Source organism: Hakea prostrata, chromosome 8, assembly GCF_041222555.1.
Source record: "Hakea prostrata isolate BN-2017 chromosome 8, UWA_Hpros_2, whole genome shotgun sequence".
In the NCBI taxonomy this organism is placed as follows: Eukaryota; Viridiplantae; Streptophyta; class Magnoliopsida; order Proteales; family Proteaceae; genus Hakea; species Hakea prostrata.
Window position 1 is genome coordinate 5,528,759 of NC_142607.1, and position 17,545 is coordinate 5,546,303.

The 17,545-nt window shown below is 37.0% G+C and overlaps 1 protein-coding gene and 1 pseudogene across 3 annotated transcripts; both read left to right on the plus strand.

Annotated features, from left to right (window-relative positions):
• The first annotated feature begins 6,592 nt into the window (after positions 1-6,592).
• LOC149006462 (uncharacterized) lies at positions 6,593-9,481 on the plus strand (annotated as a pseudogene). The gene is made up of 9 exons (XR_016175035.1): positions 6,593-7,157; positions 7,232-7,381; positions 7,488-7,664; positions 8,013-8,071; positions 8,200-8,428; positions 8,511-8,661; positions 8,813-8,984; positions 9,108-9,153; positions 9,349-9,481. The product of XR_016175035.1 is annotated as an uncharacterized LOC149006462 (transcript).
• On the plus strand, positions 9,004-11,710 carry LOC149006463 (uncharacterized). 2 transcript variants are annotated; one of them, XM_089166269.1, is made up of 4 exons: positions 9,004-9,483; positions 9,666-11,096; positions 11,199-11,339; positions 11,431-11,710. In XM_089166269.1, exons 2-4 carry the CDS (start codon positions 10,890-10,892, stop codon positions 11,593-11,595), a joined length of 513 nt encoding a protein of 170 aa, XP_089022395.1. In that variant the 5' UTR covers positions 9,004-9,483; positions 9,666-10,889; the 3' UTR covers positions 11,596-11,710. The 2 variants fall into 2 exon arrangements, with proteins under 2 accessions (XP_089022395.1, XP_089022394.1); XM_089166268.1 differs by having other exon boundaries at positions 9,004-11,096.
• The last annotated feature ends 5,835 nt before the right edge of the window (positions 11,711-17,545 follow it).

Genomic DNA, 17,545 nt, shown 5'->3' on the forward strand with positions numbered 1-17,545 from the left:
CAGGGAAATGGGGCACTACGCAAAGGTCTCTTCTATCCTAATGATTGTTTCTTCATAAGTGTGGATGAAGTGAACCCGCGGGGCCGCTCCCTCACCAAGGTGGGGCTAACCTTGGTACGAACCATAATCCTCTTCGGCACAACAATCCTGACTCTCATCGTAGCCATCACCCAAAGGGTAGTATGCGGGATCATAGCCCGGGTCGTAGAGTGCGCCATTAGAGTCGTCCACACCTGCAGGATAATCTAACAAATTGTACGAAAGGAATGAGTTCAAAAGAACTTAGCAAGGCAAGTCGTTTCATAATACACAGTTCATCCGATACAAATCATGATATGATGCAATATGATATGAAACAATGATGATATATGATTCTAACCCTAAGTATGCTAGTCTCTAAGGTAGACATGCTTTAAGTCATAGCACCATACTTCTTTGGGTGCGTCACTCCCCCTCAATCATACAAGATATCTTGGAGCCGGGGTAATTGGGTAAAGTCCTCATCAAACCATGGCTGGGGGTTAAGTCACCACTCTCTCACATCATCATTGGTATAAGTATTGGCGCATGTCACGGTATAGCCTAGCCCAATGCAAGTCATCTACTCAGTTGTATCATGTTAGATCGGGATACTTTCCCTATGGCACCGACCAACTCGGTTCCGTATCCTTCACACTAGAGTCAGCGTATCCTATGGCACCGACCAACTCGGACTACGGACTCATCAACCCTATTGGTCATCCACAAATGGTAAACGGGAAGCTCTCACGTCCTCTCATAGGTTGGTTACCGGTCTTGAGCGCCCGTGAGCCCAGGTCTATCCATTTGCAACCCTACCAATAAATGGCCCCTTTCGGGTATCCGCAGTATGGTTTAAGTCCTCTCACGGGGGGTTACCGGTCTTGAACGCCCTTCAACCATACTTTACCACGGGTCATTCGGTCTCAATACCCCTCCGATCCGGCGAATCCAAGGAAATATCCTAACCATACACCTAGACAATCCTATGTATGTCATCCAATAACCCGGAAAGCGTCGATGGACACCTTCGGAGAGTATCCCATACTATTCCCTCCGATGTCCAAGGACAAGGTCGGAAGGACACTCCTCAATCCCAAGTCATACGTAGTCATCCACAAGTTCAATCTCATCATATCATATCATATCAATTCAACAATTCATCATATAATTAAAGACATGTCATAACATGATTAATCATATACATAATCATGAAGTATAATTAAGCAGAATCCGAATGACAAAAAACTAACGATAAGAATGTATATAAAAGCATCATGTAAAGATGTACACATAGGAAAATACGAGTTCTTAAAGCATAAGCATGATACTAAATCAATGACGAGTAAACACCAATCGAAAAATAAAATCAAACACCAAGGATAGCCCAAAATCAGGGGTACCCAGACAACATACAAGAACAAAGAAGAAAACAATCGAACGGAGGTCAAAGAAGCAGCCGGAGGAACCACCGGGACAGCGGGACCAAGACTGAAGGCAAAGAAGACGATCAGAACGGCCAACAAACGAAAGAGGCAGAAAAAAAAGGAACCACAGAAACAGACAACCAACGGTCCAAAAGAATACCCAAACGAAGCCATGTCAAGATAAAACACAAACGAAGGAAGATTGGAAGTAAAGAATGATGGGAATCGATAAGGAATGGTAATAACAAGTTAGAATCATGAATAAGAACAGACCAACAGACAGCAACGGAGGGATTGGAAGGCAGATCCAAAGAGTGGGTTCTCCAAAGTCAATCAACAAGTCTAGTTCAAGAAAACCGGAAACGGGGCCAAAAGCCAACAACAATCACGAGCGAGATTCACAACAACGACAAGGCCAAGAAGGGGCATCATTTCAAGTCCAGGTCGGATCAAGCATCGAATTTCAACTACGAGGGCCCACAAGTCTCTTCTACCACCACTTCGGGTCTTCGGACTTGCAACAATATAAAATCCGGGCCCGGTCACGGTTAGGATAAGGCCGGATTTTACATAAAGGCGGCATAGGTGTCCTCACCTCAAATCCAAAAACTGTCTCTTTAATCACAGAAGACAAAGGTTTTTTTAATTCTTCAATGCTCTTCTTCCTCTACTATTTGGATTGCTCTGTGTATCTATCCCCCCCCCCTCTTATGCTGACCGGTAAGAACTTTGGCAAATGATCAAACACCAAATTATGTCTTTTGGACAACCATTCTTAATCCTTGGGGACTTCAATAAAGTCATTTGGCCAGAATATAAAATTGGGAATCCTTTTAAAGCATCCCTAGCTTTACCCCTTCTTAGTGTCATCCTCGATTTATTCTCCCTTGATGAACTTTCGGGACACGGGTCCTACTTTATGTGGTCAAACATGCAAAAACCTCTCAATTTGGTCAAAGAAAAACTGGATCTCTACTTTGCTTGCTCCAACTAGATTGCTCACTTCCAGACTGCCCAGATCCATAAATTACCTGCCCTAGCTTCAGATCATAACCCTCTTTTGCTCACTATTCAAAGAGTGAAACATGGCGACCATAAATTATTTCATTTTCAAAATGTACAAAACTCTCATCCGAAGTTCTCGAAAATTGTTAACCAAGTCTAGGCTAATATTGTTGGGTTGAATAATTTGGAAACCAAACTTGCAATCCTCTCAAGATCTCTTTGGAATTGGAAATCGGTCAGTATTTAGGAATATTGATAATTTATTCCACAATATTTCAGCGGCAATTGATATCCTTCAGTCACACCTGGTTCCTGATGAGGAAAAGATTAAGGAAAAAAGAAACAATCTCAAGTGGGCTTTGTTATTCGAAAAACAATTTTGGTTTCAGAAGTCTAAAAGTATGCATATTCTTGATGGGGACAGAAATACCATGTATTATCATCTCTCATCCAAAATCAATTTTCACATGAACAAAATAGAGTCTTTATCTCTTGATGGAATCCCAATCACCCAACCCCAAGAAATTGCTAAAGGCTTTGTGGACTTTATGCAAAATCTCTATTCCTCATCTAACCCTCTTGAACCTGAATTTGTTGAAAGTCTCTTTCCACCTTTTCTTGAACCCTCAATTCTTGAAGGAATCTCTTTAGTACCTCCTCTTGAGGAAATCAAACAAATTGTCTTCTCTCTTGGCCCACAAAGCACCAAGCTTTGATGATTATAAAGTTTTCTTCTACCAGAAGCATTGGGATTTAATAAAGAATGAGGTGATCAATAAACTTGTTTATTTATTAACCTAGTGTTATTCCAATGAACAAACCATACTCTACTTTGCTACATCCCAAAGAAAGATCTACCATTTACTGTGTTAGATTTTCGACCTATTAGTCTATGCAATGTCTCATATAAAATTCTGGCAAAACTCCTAGCTAGAAGACTAAGACCAATTCTATCTTCAGTTACTTCACCATGCCAAGCAATGTTTGTGCCTAATTGCCAGATCACTGATAACATCATGGTTGCACAAGAAATTTTCCATTTCATGAGAAAGACAAGGGGGAAAATTGGCTATGTGGCTCTAAAGCGGATATGTCAAAAGCTTATGATATAGTGGAATGGGGGGGGGGGGGGCTAACCAAGCTTATGCAATTTTGGGGATTTGACTATCACTAGACTCAAATGATTCACTCCCTCATAAGCTCAGCCTCGTTTTTAATCAAACCCAATGGAATTCCTTACCATTGGTTTTTTGGAACACAAGGGAATCAGGCAAGGGTGCCCGTTAAGCCTTTACCTTTTTTGATAATCATGGAGGTGTTTTCCAAATTATTATTTGAATGTAGGTGACTCAATCTTTTTCATGGGATTAAAGTGGCTAGAAGAGCTCCAAAAATCTCACACTAGTTTTTTGCAGATGATACCTTTTTTTTGTTGAGTTGAAACAAATGATATAGCTCTCAAGGTGGCAATGGAACTTTTCTCTGATTTAATAGGGTAAGAAACAAACTTGCAAAAAAGCGGAGCAACATTCAAGTAGAAATGTCCCAACAAACAAAAGCAAGTACTAGCTCTGCTATCATTAATGGTAATAAGTGAAATGAAGAAAGATACCATGTATCTTGGGACAAACGTGTTCCATGGAAGATCCAAATCAAAGAATCTCCAATTCAATGGCTGCTTGAACATGTCCCCTTTTTGACAAATCTAGCCTCTTGTACTCCTACGATACTTTTAAGATCCCCAAGCTCCAGCAATGGTTCATCTACTTAGCATATAGATCATCACTAGGACTTCTGAATAGTTGGAATGTAATAGACCTTGGTAAACAACAAAGTATGTAAGTGTCTTCATTAGATTTGCAAATCAAATTTTCTTTTATCAAAAACATAAAAAAATATAAGAAATTCTTTATTAGGTTTTCTTTTATTGGAAGAAAAATGTGTTTATGAGTTCAAAAAGTAAATGTGCGATGGAAGCTTTTGGTCCAATCAATTCAAAATCAGATGTTATGCAAGTAGCAACTTTGTAAGTTGTAACTTGTAACTTCAACTTTGGGAAAACAGATAGAATACTCAAATTTCTACTAGTTGCTACCTCCAACCTGCTACACTGGCACTGTCTGAAGGAAGAAATCATAATAAGAAGATATTTTAAGTATTTTGGTCAATAACCTTGCCATGTAATCAATCAATCAACCAATTCGATGGTCTGATCTAATCGGCAAGAACACTATTTCACCTTTCAAGTGGTTGTTTGTTAAGATTGAGTTTTTTGAGGTTGTAGCTTTATACTTTTATGGGTGCAAGAGTTCATATTAGAGAGGATCCTCCATGTTTTGAATGTATTGAGAATGGGTGTTCTCTGATCATTGTATTGATCAAGATTTTAGTTGGAAAGTCTTGAGTAAATGCAAAACTCTATTTAAGGCATTACTCTGTGGATGTAGGCAATTTGTCCGAACCACGTATATTTGTTGTCATATGTCTCTAGTTTATTTTTGCTCTGCATATATTAGAGTGCTTTGATTGTAAAGTGGTGATATATTGTCTAGTAGACTCAACCACATTGTAGTGTGTGGTGGACATGTTTTTGTATAATTGATAACTACATGATTAATTTAATCAACCTTGTCTTGAGATCAAGGAAGCATCATATTAAAAAAGAATTTTAGAAAACACTGATTCACCCCCCCTCTCAGTGTCAATCTGGGAATAACAACTTCTTTATTAGCAATACTTTTGAAGCAAAGATGGTGAATTATCACATATCCTTATGCACTTTGGGTACAAACGCTCAAGGCAAAATATTTTCCCAATACAACAATGATCCAAAGGTCCAATCAAGGAAGGGATCCTGTACATGGAATAGTATTGGAAGCATCCTCCCCGTATTGGAAAAAATGGTGAAAAAGAAAGTGGGCAATGGAAGGGAAACATTGTTCTAGTTCGATCCTTGGGTACAACAGAATCAAATCCATTAGGAATACACTCAAATTTGGGAACCACAAATTATAAAATGTGAGGAAGAACTGCTACAATGGCACAAGTAGTATCTTTGCTCAATCATGTTAACAGGGAGTACATTTCTAATTAAAATCCCTCTCTCCTTGCTTTCTTTACATCTTTGAATCTTTCCTCTGAATTTGACTCTTGGCAATCTCTTATTTCAAGAAACAAAATATTCACAGTCAAACTGATAGGAAAGCATTGGCCGAATAAAAACTTACCCCAACAAACAACACCTCAAAACCATGTGGAAGGTTTTTTTGAAACTACCCTCACACCCCAAATTTAAACCTTCTTTTGGCGTCTTTTGAACGCAGGACTTCTAGCAAAAACAATACTTGCTCAATGGACAACATCATCAGGCGATTGTGAATTGTCGGGAATATTGAAGAGTTATATTGGCATACTTTCATTTCATGTGATTGAACCAAAATAATTTGGGTGGCATGACCTCTAGGCTTGAGAACGGAGGGATGTACACACCAATCCATCCTGCACCTATGCACATATTTCTTATCAATCAACACTCTTGATAAAAATTCTAAGCGGTGGTTGATGTTTGTGGTTTATAATCCTTGATGTTTGTGGTTTATAATCCCATGTTACTATGTATGGCAAGAACGAAATCAAAAAGTCTTTAATAAATAGGCGCCCAACCCAACAAGAGTATTGCACAATATCTCACTATAGGGTAATAACTTAAATCCCATTTCCAAAGGGATTATTGATTCTGAAAGAACCCAAAACAATACAATGGACCTACCATATGCAAAGACTGGCCTATTTTTGCCAATATATGCATGAAAACTAACTTGTTGCAATCCCCAATTTTATTGTGCACAAGGGGTACAAAACTCACAACTAAACTCTGTAGGATGGAACGTGGACTTGTTTTGGGAAGGTCAGATCAATTACATTAGCAAAAGACGCTTAGAAAACGAAGATATTATTGGAACTTCCATTGTTGGACTTCGCATCGAAATAGATAAAGCCCGAAAATACACCTCAACATTACTAATGTTTGGTGCAACATGCAATAAGTAATTGATCTAATTAGAAATTCGAAGAACAAACAATGGCCGATTAAACATGTCCCATGAAGAAAAATGTGTTTAACAGTTCAAAGAGTAAATGTGCGATGGAAGCTTTCCGTCCAATCAATTCAAAATCAGATATTATTGTACCTTGCAACAGCAACTTTGGGGAAACAGATGGACGGACTCGACAAAAGGCTCAAATTTCTGCTTGTTGCTAGTTGCAACCCTGCAACCTGCTACACTGATACCGTCTGAAAGAAGAAATCAGAATAAGAAGATATTTGAAGTATTTTGATCAATAACCCTGCTATGCAATCAATCAATCAACAAATTCGATGGTCTGATCAACAAGACAACAAGAACACTAAAGAGATCAAATCAAACAGATAAGATAAGAAGCTGAAGATTATTCACCAGACGAAGAAAAAAAAAACTGTAGTTCTTGAAGACGCCAGGAAGCTGTAGTCCGGGCCACATAGGTGAAATGACTGAAGATGAAACTGATGATGGTCGAATTGGTTTTGCAAAGAAATATCTTGAAGATCTGTCAAAGGGTCGACCTTACAGCAATGACATCGGATGCCTGTCCCTTGAAAGCCTCCAGGTTTTGCGTGTTCAGAGAGGTTCAATCCTCTGCAACTTGGTTGTTCCTCAACATTTAGCTGTGAGTCCTTCAAATCATGCTTTCTTTAATCGTCTCTCTCTCTCTCTCTCTCTCTCATTTTTGGGATTAAATAGGATAAACAAAATGGATATTGGCACGTTGGAGCAATGGCAACACTAATCGATTATGTTGGAGCCGCCACGATTCTATCATCAATTGGGTTCGATAGATACATGGCTACTGTTGATCTCAACGTATCCTTCCTTTCGACTGTTAAGATTGGGGTCAGTCCGTCCCTTCCTTGTTACACTCAATTCAATTTGGATTTCAGATTATCTGGATTGTATTTTAGTTACTACTCTATTTGGTGTTTAAATTTTAAAATTTCAGGAAAAGGTAGAGATCGAGGGCAAAGTTTTAAATCAAAGAGGAAAGCTATCATCAACAATAGTGGAGATCAGGAGGAAGGAGAATGCAGAAATGATTGCTATGGGTAAGCAGTGGTTTTCTCAAGTGAAGGCAGAACGAAGACTTCCTAGTGCTAGTAATCCTAGCAGGAATAGTAAGCTTTGAACTCTTGAAGCTCTCTGGGAAGCTTGTTTTCTTCTTTTACTCCCTGAAGCTTTACAGAAGTACTCATGTTGTGTGATTTTTCATCAATGATGAACTGGGTAATATTAAATTTATTTGTAGCAGATGAACTAGTATGTACCGGTCTTATGGATTTGATACGATATCAATTTTTGTGGTCATAAGAAATCAGATAAGTCTTGTATCTTTTTAATAATAAAAAAAATGTAATCGTGTTATGTGAGCTTGTTGGTTCCGTCAAATCAAAGCATCTCCAGTAATAAATATATTCATAATAAATTCATGACTCTACCACTGGTGGTAGGTTTGATGTTCTTTTAACAGTCTCTTCTGCAACTTGTAACTGCAAATTTGAGCAAACAAAAGTGCTCGAAAGAGTTGAAGTAAGAGAGGAAGGAAACCCAGTTTCTGGATTGGAGAGAGGAGAAGAAGAAAACCCTGTTCAGAGAACCGAGAAAGGGAAACGGAAAGCTTCTGCAATCAATCGATGAGAAAGAACCAGATGAGTTAGATCACAGAGTTTAGAAGCCAAAATCCGAGACGCTTGGTTGGGGAAAGAAATGGGTGACGATGACATTAATGATTCCCCAACTGGGATTGCAAAGATGCGTCTTGAAGAACAGTCACAGGGTCGGCGTTACAGTAATGACATCGGATGCCTATCCCTTGAAGGTCTTCAGGTTTTAAGCGTTCAGAGAGGTTCGATCATCTGCAACCTAGTTGTTCCACAACACTTAGCTGTGAGTGATTCTAATCAGTACTCTTAAACGCCTGCCATCTTTCTTTATCTCTTATTATGAATTTGTTTTTGGGGATTTGTAGGATCAGAGAAACGGAAATTGGCATGTTGGAGCAATTACAACCCTAATTGACCATGTTGGGGCTATGGCTGTGGTATCATCAATTGGGAATGCTGGATACAGGGTCACTGTTGATTTCAACATATCCTTTCTTTTCAACTGCAAAGATTGGGGTTAGTTTTTCTTCTTAACTTCAAATTTGTTTGGGATTTGGGTTTCACTCAGATCTCACATCTGCTGCTCATGGAAGATGTTTTTGGATTGGTAAAGTTTCCAAGTTTTATATAGTTATTCAATTAGGTGTTTGACATCATAAAATTTCAGGAAAAAGTAGAGATTGAGGGCAAGGTTTTATATCAGAGAGGAAAGCTTTCATCAACAATAGTGGAAGTCAGGAGGAAAGAGACTGCAGAAATGATTGCCATGGGTAAGCAGTGGTTTTCTCAAGTGAAGGCAGAGCGAAGACTACCTATTGCTAGTAATGTCAGCAGAAACAGTAAGCTTTGAATTGTAAAGCTCTCAGAGGACCCCCTTTTTTTTTTTTTTTGAACTCCCTGTAGCTTTACAGTTTTGATTTTTTATCATTTGATGAACTGGATATTTTGAATGTTATTTCTAGACTATGAATTGGGTAAATACTGGTTCTATGGATTTGTGATCTTGCAGTAATGGAATTTCCTTTCGAAGAACAATTCTTTGAATTAATCTTTGTAACTAGTTCATCATCTTTTTACAATTAACAAATAAGAGGATGGATAATTATGTTCTAGACCTTTTGACTAGATAAGGAATAAAATGGCAAAGAACTAGACAGATGGATTAATCTTTAAATGATTCTTCATTTGTGAATCTTTCTGGAGCAATTGTGAGGTTGCTTCTAGTGGTTGCAGGTCTGATTCAGGAAATAGCCTCTCCATGAGACCAGGTTGTGTCAAAGCTGTTGACATTAATGTTCCTCCCCAAAACTGCATTTGCAGGAACTTCAATTTTTGATGGTAAGTGAATAAATTAGTCTCCTTGTGATTTTCCTTTGCATTCCTTGCCCCTTATTATTCTTTCAGACAATCCTTCATTCCCTCTAGAGATTAAGAATGAAACCCAAAATGAAGAAGTCACATGTCCAGTAAGTTCAATTCAGTAAGCAATGAAGAATATGACTTTGATAATAAATGAACAGAGGAAAGTCAGTGTTCTATTCAATGGGATGAGAAAACGGAGATGGGATTGAAAGAGGAAGAGAAGTGTATAAAAAGTAGACTTTTTATATTTACAGGGAAAAGGTTCTGTTGACTGTGTGTAAGTGGATTTAAACTCTTGATCACTTCTACTTATCAGGTATTCTTGTTTGCCATCTATGCCAATTCCCTGGGGTCATATAACTTATACAATCTGCATATGACAACACAGCATTCAAAGTTGTTTTTCAGCTTGATCTGCTTAAGCAAGGTTCCAGTATCGAAACCTTATGGATGCAAAAAATCCCCGTTGGGAGACTCACCCACCACAGCCAGGTGTGCAACCCCGTCGAACACCGAATTAGTAAGGGCAAAGCCTTGGAAACCGGGATTGACAACCAAAAAAGGATTGGTTACTTTGGATCTGTTGTGTTTGGGTATGTCTTCCATACTACTGATTTATATAATTAGAGTTTGACTGTAATTGGAATTGAAACGTGTTTTTGGGTTAATTACTTGTCCCAAACCATAGTCTCTTTGCACCCCATTGCCTGTTGGGCCAGATCAGAGACAAGCTTAAGTAGCTCTTCATGAAGAGATCGTTCAATTATTATCCCTAACAATTTGGGTGTCAATCGCAAGAGGTCAGGTACTAAGGCCAGCGGCCATGGTCTCCAAAGATAAGGCATAAAATCCGCAAATTGTTCTCAGTTCGTCCAGAATTAGTCAATTCAAAGATCATAATTTTGGGCCATGTTTAACCCTTGATTTCTTTTTCTAAATGCAACTAATTTAAAGTAAGGATTCATGTAAGGGATGCCATTTATTTGGGTCAAAATTATTATAGTTGTTGATGTTAGTTAGAAGATTAAAAATAGCCCAATACAGAGATCTGTTATTTTTTTCCCTTTCTCTGGAAAAAAAACAAAAAGTCTGATTCAACGACCACTCTTTTTTTCCACCCCTAAATTCCAGGACTGCGGCAAAGCAATTCAAGAAACTTAAACTATTAATATTGTTGATTGCATCTGTGAATTATTAAATATGGAACCGAACCAACCACCCAATCCTTGGCTTGACAGAAGATAAATGTTTGAAGAGGGCAAGAATCACCCTGTATGTATATACATGGAAACTTCGAAAACTTGCTGTTCTTCCATTTCTTCCTGGATGGGCGATGACCAGAATGGGTTTTATATGAAAAATAAAAAGAGAGGTGGGAAGAAATGAAGCATGGCTCTGGTTCTGGAGTTGAAACGATGGAGAATGAAGCAATCTTCATTGAGAAAGCGAAGAAATGGATGGAATTTCTTGAGCAGAGACGATTCAATGATGAAGATAACATCCAGTCTCTGCCTCTGAATGGTCTCAAGATCGTAAAAGCCCGAAAGGGTTGGATTCTCTTCAATCATTTCCTTCGCAAAGAATTATCTGTAACTCACCCAGAACTCTCATCAACCATTATTTTCTAAATTGTTGATATGGGTTTCTTCTTTCAATTCAATACCCATTATAATCTGATTCAAAATCTGCAGGATAGTGCAGGAAATTGCCATGTGGGAGCAATAGCAACCATAATTGATGCAGTTGGAGCAGCAGCCATTGCGATCTGTACAGGGGATCTCAAAGTCTCTGTTGATTTCACTATTTCCTACTTCTCAACCGTTAAGATCGAGGTCTCTTCTTCCATTTCAACTCCAAAATCCAATCTTTCTTCCATCTGTGAAATAAAAGTTTGAATTAATCAATCTCTGTATAAAATTGCAGGAAGAAGTGGAGATTGAAGCTAACACAGTAGCACACCAAGGAAGGCTGGCATTGAATACAGTGGAGTTTAGGAGGAAGAAGGATGGAGTTTTGGTTGCTTTGGGTAAGCAATGGATGTCTCAAATCAATATCCAAGAATTTCAAGCCCCAAGAACAAAGCTTTGATTTGAACCTAAAATTATCTCTTACAATTATCTGACTTTTGAAAATTTTAATCTAACTTGAGCTTTTGGTTTTCTATCTCTTCCCACAAAATTATTACCATTTACTCTTTCTATTTTTTTTTTATTCTGTGGCTCCCAAGCTCAAAATAAATAAAATGTAATCATTTCGAAAGAGTTTATTTTTTTTTAAATTTTTTTCTTTGAATTGACCTCATATCATGTAGAGCTTGTATTAGCATTAGAGTAGTAGAGTTATTGATATACATATAATTTTTTGGTTGAAATATGAGAATTTGTATTAATAAAATAATAAGAAATGGGGTTTACATTTGGAACGATGGAGAATACCTTTGTCATACAAGCAACAATGCTGAAGAAGTCAATGCAAGGTTAATAGAGTGGTAAGATCCATATTTTTCAGTGGAGAAGTCATGGGTTTGCCCCTTGCGGACGATAAAGTTCCCCGCCTCCCCCCTCCCCTGAGGATGTAATCAAGGTACGCGCAAACAGGCCCGACCTTAGATACCAAAAATCATTGCCGAAGAAGCCAACCAAGAAGTTTTCACTTATCTAGGATGATGTCCAAGAACTTGAAAGCATCGATGTCATCGTATCTAAGGATGTGAAAGAGGTTAGGTTTTTCAAATATTTTGCTTTGATCCAATTCAACAAAATTTCGAGCTCAAACCATTTGAACATGATTATGGCAGGATTCAATCTCTTTTAAAAGAAGCTACTCCTAATACAGTGACCTTCATCAAAGCAAAGAGACCCTCCAAACAAATGCAGAGGTATTCTTAAAAAGTGTTTATAAATCCAAATCAATGGAAAGCAGATTAGCAAAAAGCATTTCTGTCTTCCAATTTTTGAGATCTTCTCAAAAATATGAGTCAACGACCTCTCTAGTTCTCTATCTTATAAAATGTTATCAATTATTTGTAATCCTATAATTTTTGAAAAAATTTATTACATTAGTCTCCATATAATTAGGTTTTTGGGATTGCCACCCGGCAGGCGCCCCAATCCGGGCAACCCGGGACACCACCGGGGGAGCCCCAACAAGAATTTTACATCCACAAGGGTTCGCACCTTTCGGACCAAGGCTTCCACCTGGACCACCCCGCTGGATGTAATTAGAGTTCTATTGTTAGACTTATAGTCTTGTTGCAATATTTGTTGGAAAACAAATCTTTTCTATCTGTGTAAATCAAAGACAATAGATGAATAAATTGTAATATGGAAATAGATAATATAAAGCTCAAGCATACAACCTCATGAATACTGGAATTTTTTTACATGAAACAACCCTTCAAAATGAAAGTAAAAACCAAGGGACCTAGCTCAGACGAATTTTTCACTATATGGTAAATAATGAGTTTACAAATAACATTTCTTCTCAAGTTTTCTACCAAATCTTGAGGATAACACAACAATTGATAGGTCACTTAATTGCATTAATATTATATCAAATCCTTTGTATTTTAATGAGACTAATTTGTTGTTTATTTGGATTTTTATTATATGGATAGATTAGAGCGTTTGGATATCAAGTCCAGAATAAGAGTAGTTTAAAACCGTAGCGCTACATTTTTAAATTAAATCAAAGAACAAAACCCTAATTAAGATGGGGGATTTGATCATGTTCAAGAGTGGAGATTTGATTTTGTCCAAATCTGGAGGATTTTCATAAAATGTCTTAATTTAACAAACAAAGATTTTGTTCTGTTTTGAGATTGGATATCTAATGAAAAAGCTGAATTAAAAAGTGACTAAATTAGAAACCATTGCATTGGCAAGAAGGATTATAGAAACAATCAAATAGACAAGGAAGAAGAAAGGAAATAATTGAATTAGAAAGAATTGCATTGCTAAAGAGAGCAATGGAAATGACAAAATTGGAAAGGATGCATAATTGACAGGAAACCTCTATAAAAAATAAGACATTTTGGGAGATTAGACATCACACACCACAAAAAAAGGAAGCCATAGTTCTAAGGAAGATGACACAATGTTTTCTTTCATTTCAATATTCTTCTTTCCTATGTTTAACTAATTCTACCTTTCGATCAAGATTAATAGAAGTTTGACTTTGGACAATTGTGAAACTCTGGGTAATTAGTTATATTTGATTCTCAAGTATTTATACATTTTTTTTTTATGTTCATTATGTTATTGGATTAATACTTAGATAAGAGGCCTATTGTTTGATGATTAACTCAATAGTTAATGAATTTGAATAGTTATTATTAACTGTTTTAATTTAAGTGACAAATAACATCCTTGAATGGGTAATCAATGTCCTAGAGAGTTTGTTATGATGATGTATGTCCTAGTTTAAATAAACAAGGTTTTTTTTCGGATTTATTGGTCAGAGATTCAGTATTTAATATTTGAAGCAATTAATAGGCATAATTCAAAAGACAAATCGGAAAGTTATATTTATTGATTAGGGTAATAACTTAAAGGACAGATTCAAAGGTTATCAAGGAAGTAGGGAAATATTAGTTTTTAAAAAAATGATCCTCAATAACCATAATCAATTTACCAAAAATTAAAGTTTTTGTCTTTAAATCAATGATCAATTGAGAGATTCAATACTGAAATTAAATCTTGATCGAAACTTTTTGTTATTCTAATTTTCTTGTTAATTACTGCATCTGTTGTTTGTTTTATTATTTAATTACTCAATTCAAAACCACCAATTTTTATCAAGAAATTAATTTTCACCAATTATTGTGGATTCGACCCTACTTATTGTTATTACAGATTCAGTTGAGAGAATGATTAACTTTGATGGATTCGAAACCCATTAACCATAAAAAAGATAACAAAACACTTGAAGAAACCAACAAGATTATAACCAAAGTGATTATTTCTCACTTCTTGAAAGTTCAAAATAAAATACTAAAAAACTTAGATTTTATCTTTACGCTAAAGACAACATGAGCATGAGAGATTGCAAAAAAGAGAACCTCCAAAATAAACAACAAAGAAGAGTGGTTGCTGAAATATTTTTCTACTCATTTCTTTTTCAAAAAGTTCAAAACATTTATTCAAATGGTTTCTGTGATCGTATTATCAAGTCTCATGCCCTAAAATCTTGTGGACCAAACATACAAGGGTATTCACACGTCAGAGAAGAAGAAGACATGATTACGGAGTTCGGCATATACCTACTCTCCGGGATTCAGGTATGAATCCAATTCACTAAGTCTTTGGGAGTTTACAGATTTAGAAGAAGAAAGAAGAGAATACGAATACACCTGATACAAGCAACCATAGGTCTCCAAAGTACCATCGAGTGCTCGCCACACTCCAGCGATCAAAAGCCCTATGTCACCTCCTTCAAGCACCAAGGATAATCAGAGCTACAAGCAATCGAACATGACGGCCATGAACGAAGCTTCAAGGGAGCTCCAAGAAGATCCCGTAGAACAGAGAGAAAAATCTCAAAATGAAAATCGATTTGCACAATACCCCCTGAACCAACCCAGCCTTCTTAATAAACAATAGGCTGTGAACCAAATGAACCCAACTGGTTCGGTTCATGACTAAAGCAGTACAAATACCAGATTACCCCTAACAATCTCCCCTTAATCAGACACCCAAAATGACTATAGTGAGCTGGATGCGACCGTCATCATCCAAGTATACCTGCACACACAAGACAAAAGAAAACCACAGTACAAAGCAAATAAAATATGCAAAATACCTAGACACACACTAACCATGCAACACTAATGACTCAATGCAGATACACCATGCAACAGACTGCACCAGGTAGAGAAAACCCTAAACATAACTCATAACTCATAACTCACTCATATAACTATGAAGAGCACACATGCACACACCAGGCAAATATCTTATAACTGAGATAAACAGAGAAAGAGTTATAAAAATTAGGGCAGCATCTCCCCTAAAACTGCAACGAATGCAAAACCTGATAATCAATCAAATAACAACAAGACACACACCACAATCCAAAAACAAGTAATATACAACTCAAAACTACATAAAATATGTACTAAAAGACAACATCACCAATTCCCAACAAATCAAGACAATGTAGAAATTTAGAAAGAGGCAATGACTTAGTACCATAGTCTGCAGGATTATGCTCAGTACTTACCTTTTCAACTAAAAGTGAACCATCAGTTATTTTTTCCCTGAGAAAGAAGTATTTAATGTCTATATGTTTGGTTCTGTCATGATAAACATGATTCTTATATAAAAAGATAGCACTCTGGTTATCAATAAAGACAACAGGTTTAATCTTCAAAATACCAAGTTCACATAACAAACCATTCAACCATATACTCTCTTTAACACATTCAGATGCAGCAACAAGCTCAGCCTCTGTAGTGGACAAAGCAACTATAGGCTGTTGTTGCACCTTCCAATTGATGCAATTACCAGATAACAGAAATAAATAGGAAGATAATGATTTCCTGTTATCTACATTACTGGCATAATCTGAGTCAGTATATCCTTCAAGAATAAGATCACCAGGTGTGGACTTGAACACTAAACCTTTATAAACAGTACCTCTCAAATACCTTAAGAGCCACTTGAGAGCAAGCCAATGTTCTTTACCAGGATTAGACATAAACCTACTCAGTACAATAACAGCATGAGCAATATCAGGTCTAGTACATATCATGAGATACATAAGAGAACCTAAAAGACTAGAATAAGGGATCTTTGACATTTCACTTTTTTCAAAGTTATTCTTAGGACAATGATCATTCGAAAGTTTAAAATGTGCAGCTAAAGGAACATTTACATGTTTACAATTAAGCATGTTAAACTTCTCAAGCACTTTCAATAAATATAACCTCTGACCAATGAACATAGTATCCTCCCCCTTATCCCTATAAATCTCAATCCCTAAAATTTTCTTGGCTGTCCCAAGATCGTTCATCTCAAATTCAGATTTCAGCTTGTTCTTAACATCTCGAATAAGACTAGAATCAACACAAGCAATCAATATATCATCAACGTAAAGTATAAGATACAACACAATAGAATCTGAAATGAGAAAATATAGGCAACTGTCATAAACACTTTTTTTAAACCCTACACTTAACACAAATGAGTCAAAACGTTTGTTCCATTGCCTAGGAGCCTGTTTAAGTCCATAGAGAGATTTCTTCAACAAACAAGCTTGTGATTCCTCTCCAGCCGCCGAGATGCCTAAAGGTAGTTGCATATATATCCTTTCTTCTAAATTGCCATGAAGAAAGGCAGTTTTCACGTCCAATTGCTCTATAGTCATTTTGTTCTCAGCAACAAGGGACAACAACAACCTTATAGTCTTATACTTGGCAACCGGAGAGAAAATTTCATCATAATCCACCCCTTCTCTTTGAACAAAACCTTTTGCAACAAGTCTGGCCTTATATCCTTTGGAATTATCAATTCCATCATCCTTGATTTTAAATATCCACTTACAAGGTAATAACCTTTGATCCTTGGGCTTCGAACTAGTTCCCAAAACCTGGTTCTTATTTAATGAATCTAATTCATCATTAATGGCTTGAACCCATAAATCTTTATCTTTGGAACCCAAAGCTTCTTCATAGGAACTAGGTTCATCTAACCCAATATTAGAGACAGAAATATCAGTCTTATGTGCAAAGTTGGCTACATACCTTCTAGGTGGCCTAACCACTCTCCTAACTCTATCCCTAGCCAATTGGTAACTACTCGATCAGAACTTCTTCCACCCCTCCTGGAAGTCTCGGGAGAAGGCAATGGCCCACTCTCAATCTCGAAACTACAACCTCGATTCTTTATTACCGAACTAGGTTGAGGGGAAGTCAAGGGTCCCTTAGGTATACTAGAATCAAGAGTCCGAGCAGACTTAAGAAAACATCACCGCCCTAAATCAAATTGAGTGAAGTCCGTCATTCTTTGATCAAGTGGATTCAAATTGGTATTGTCAATGG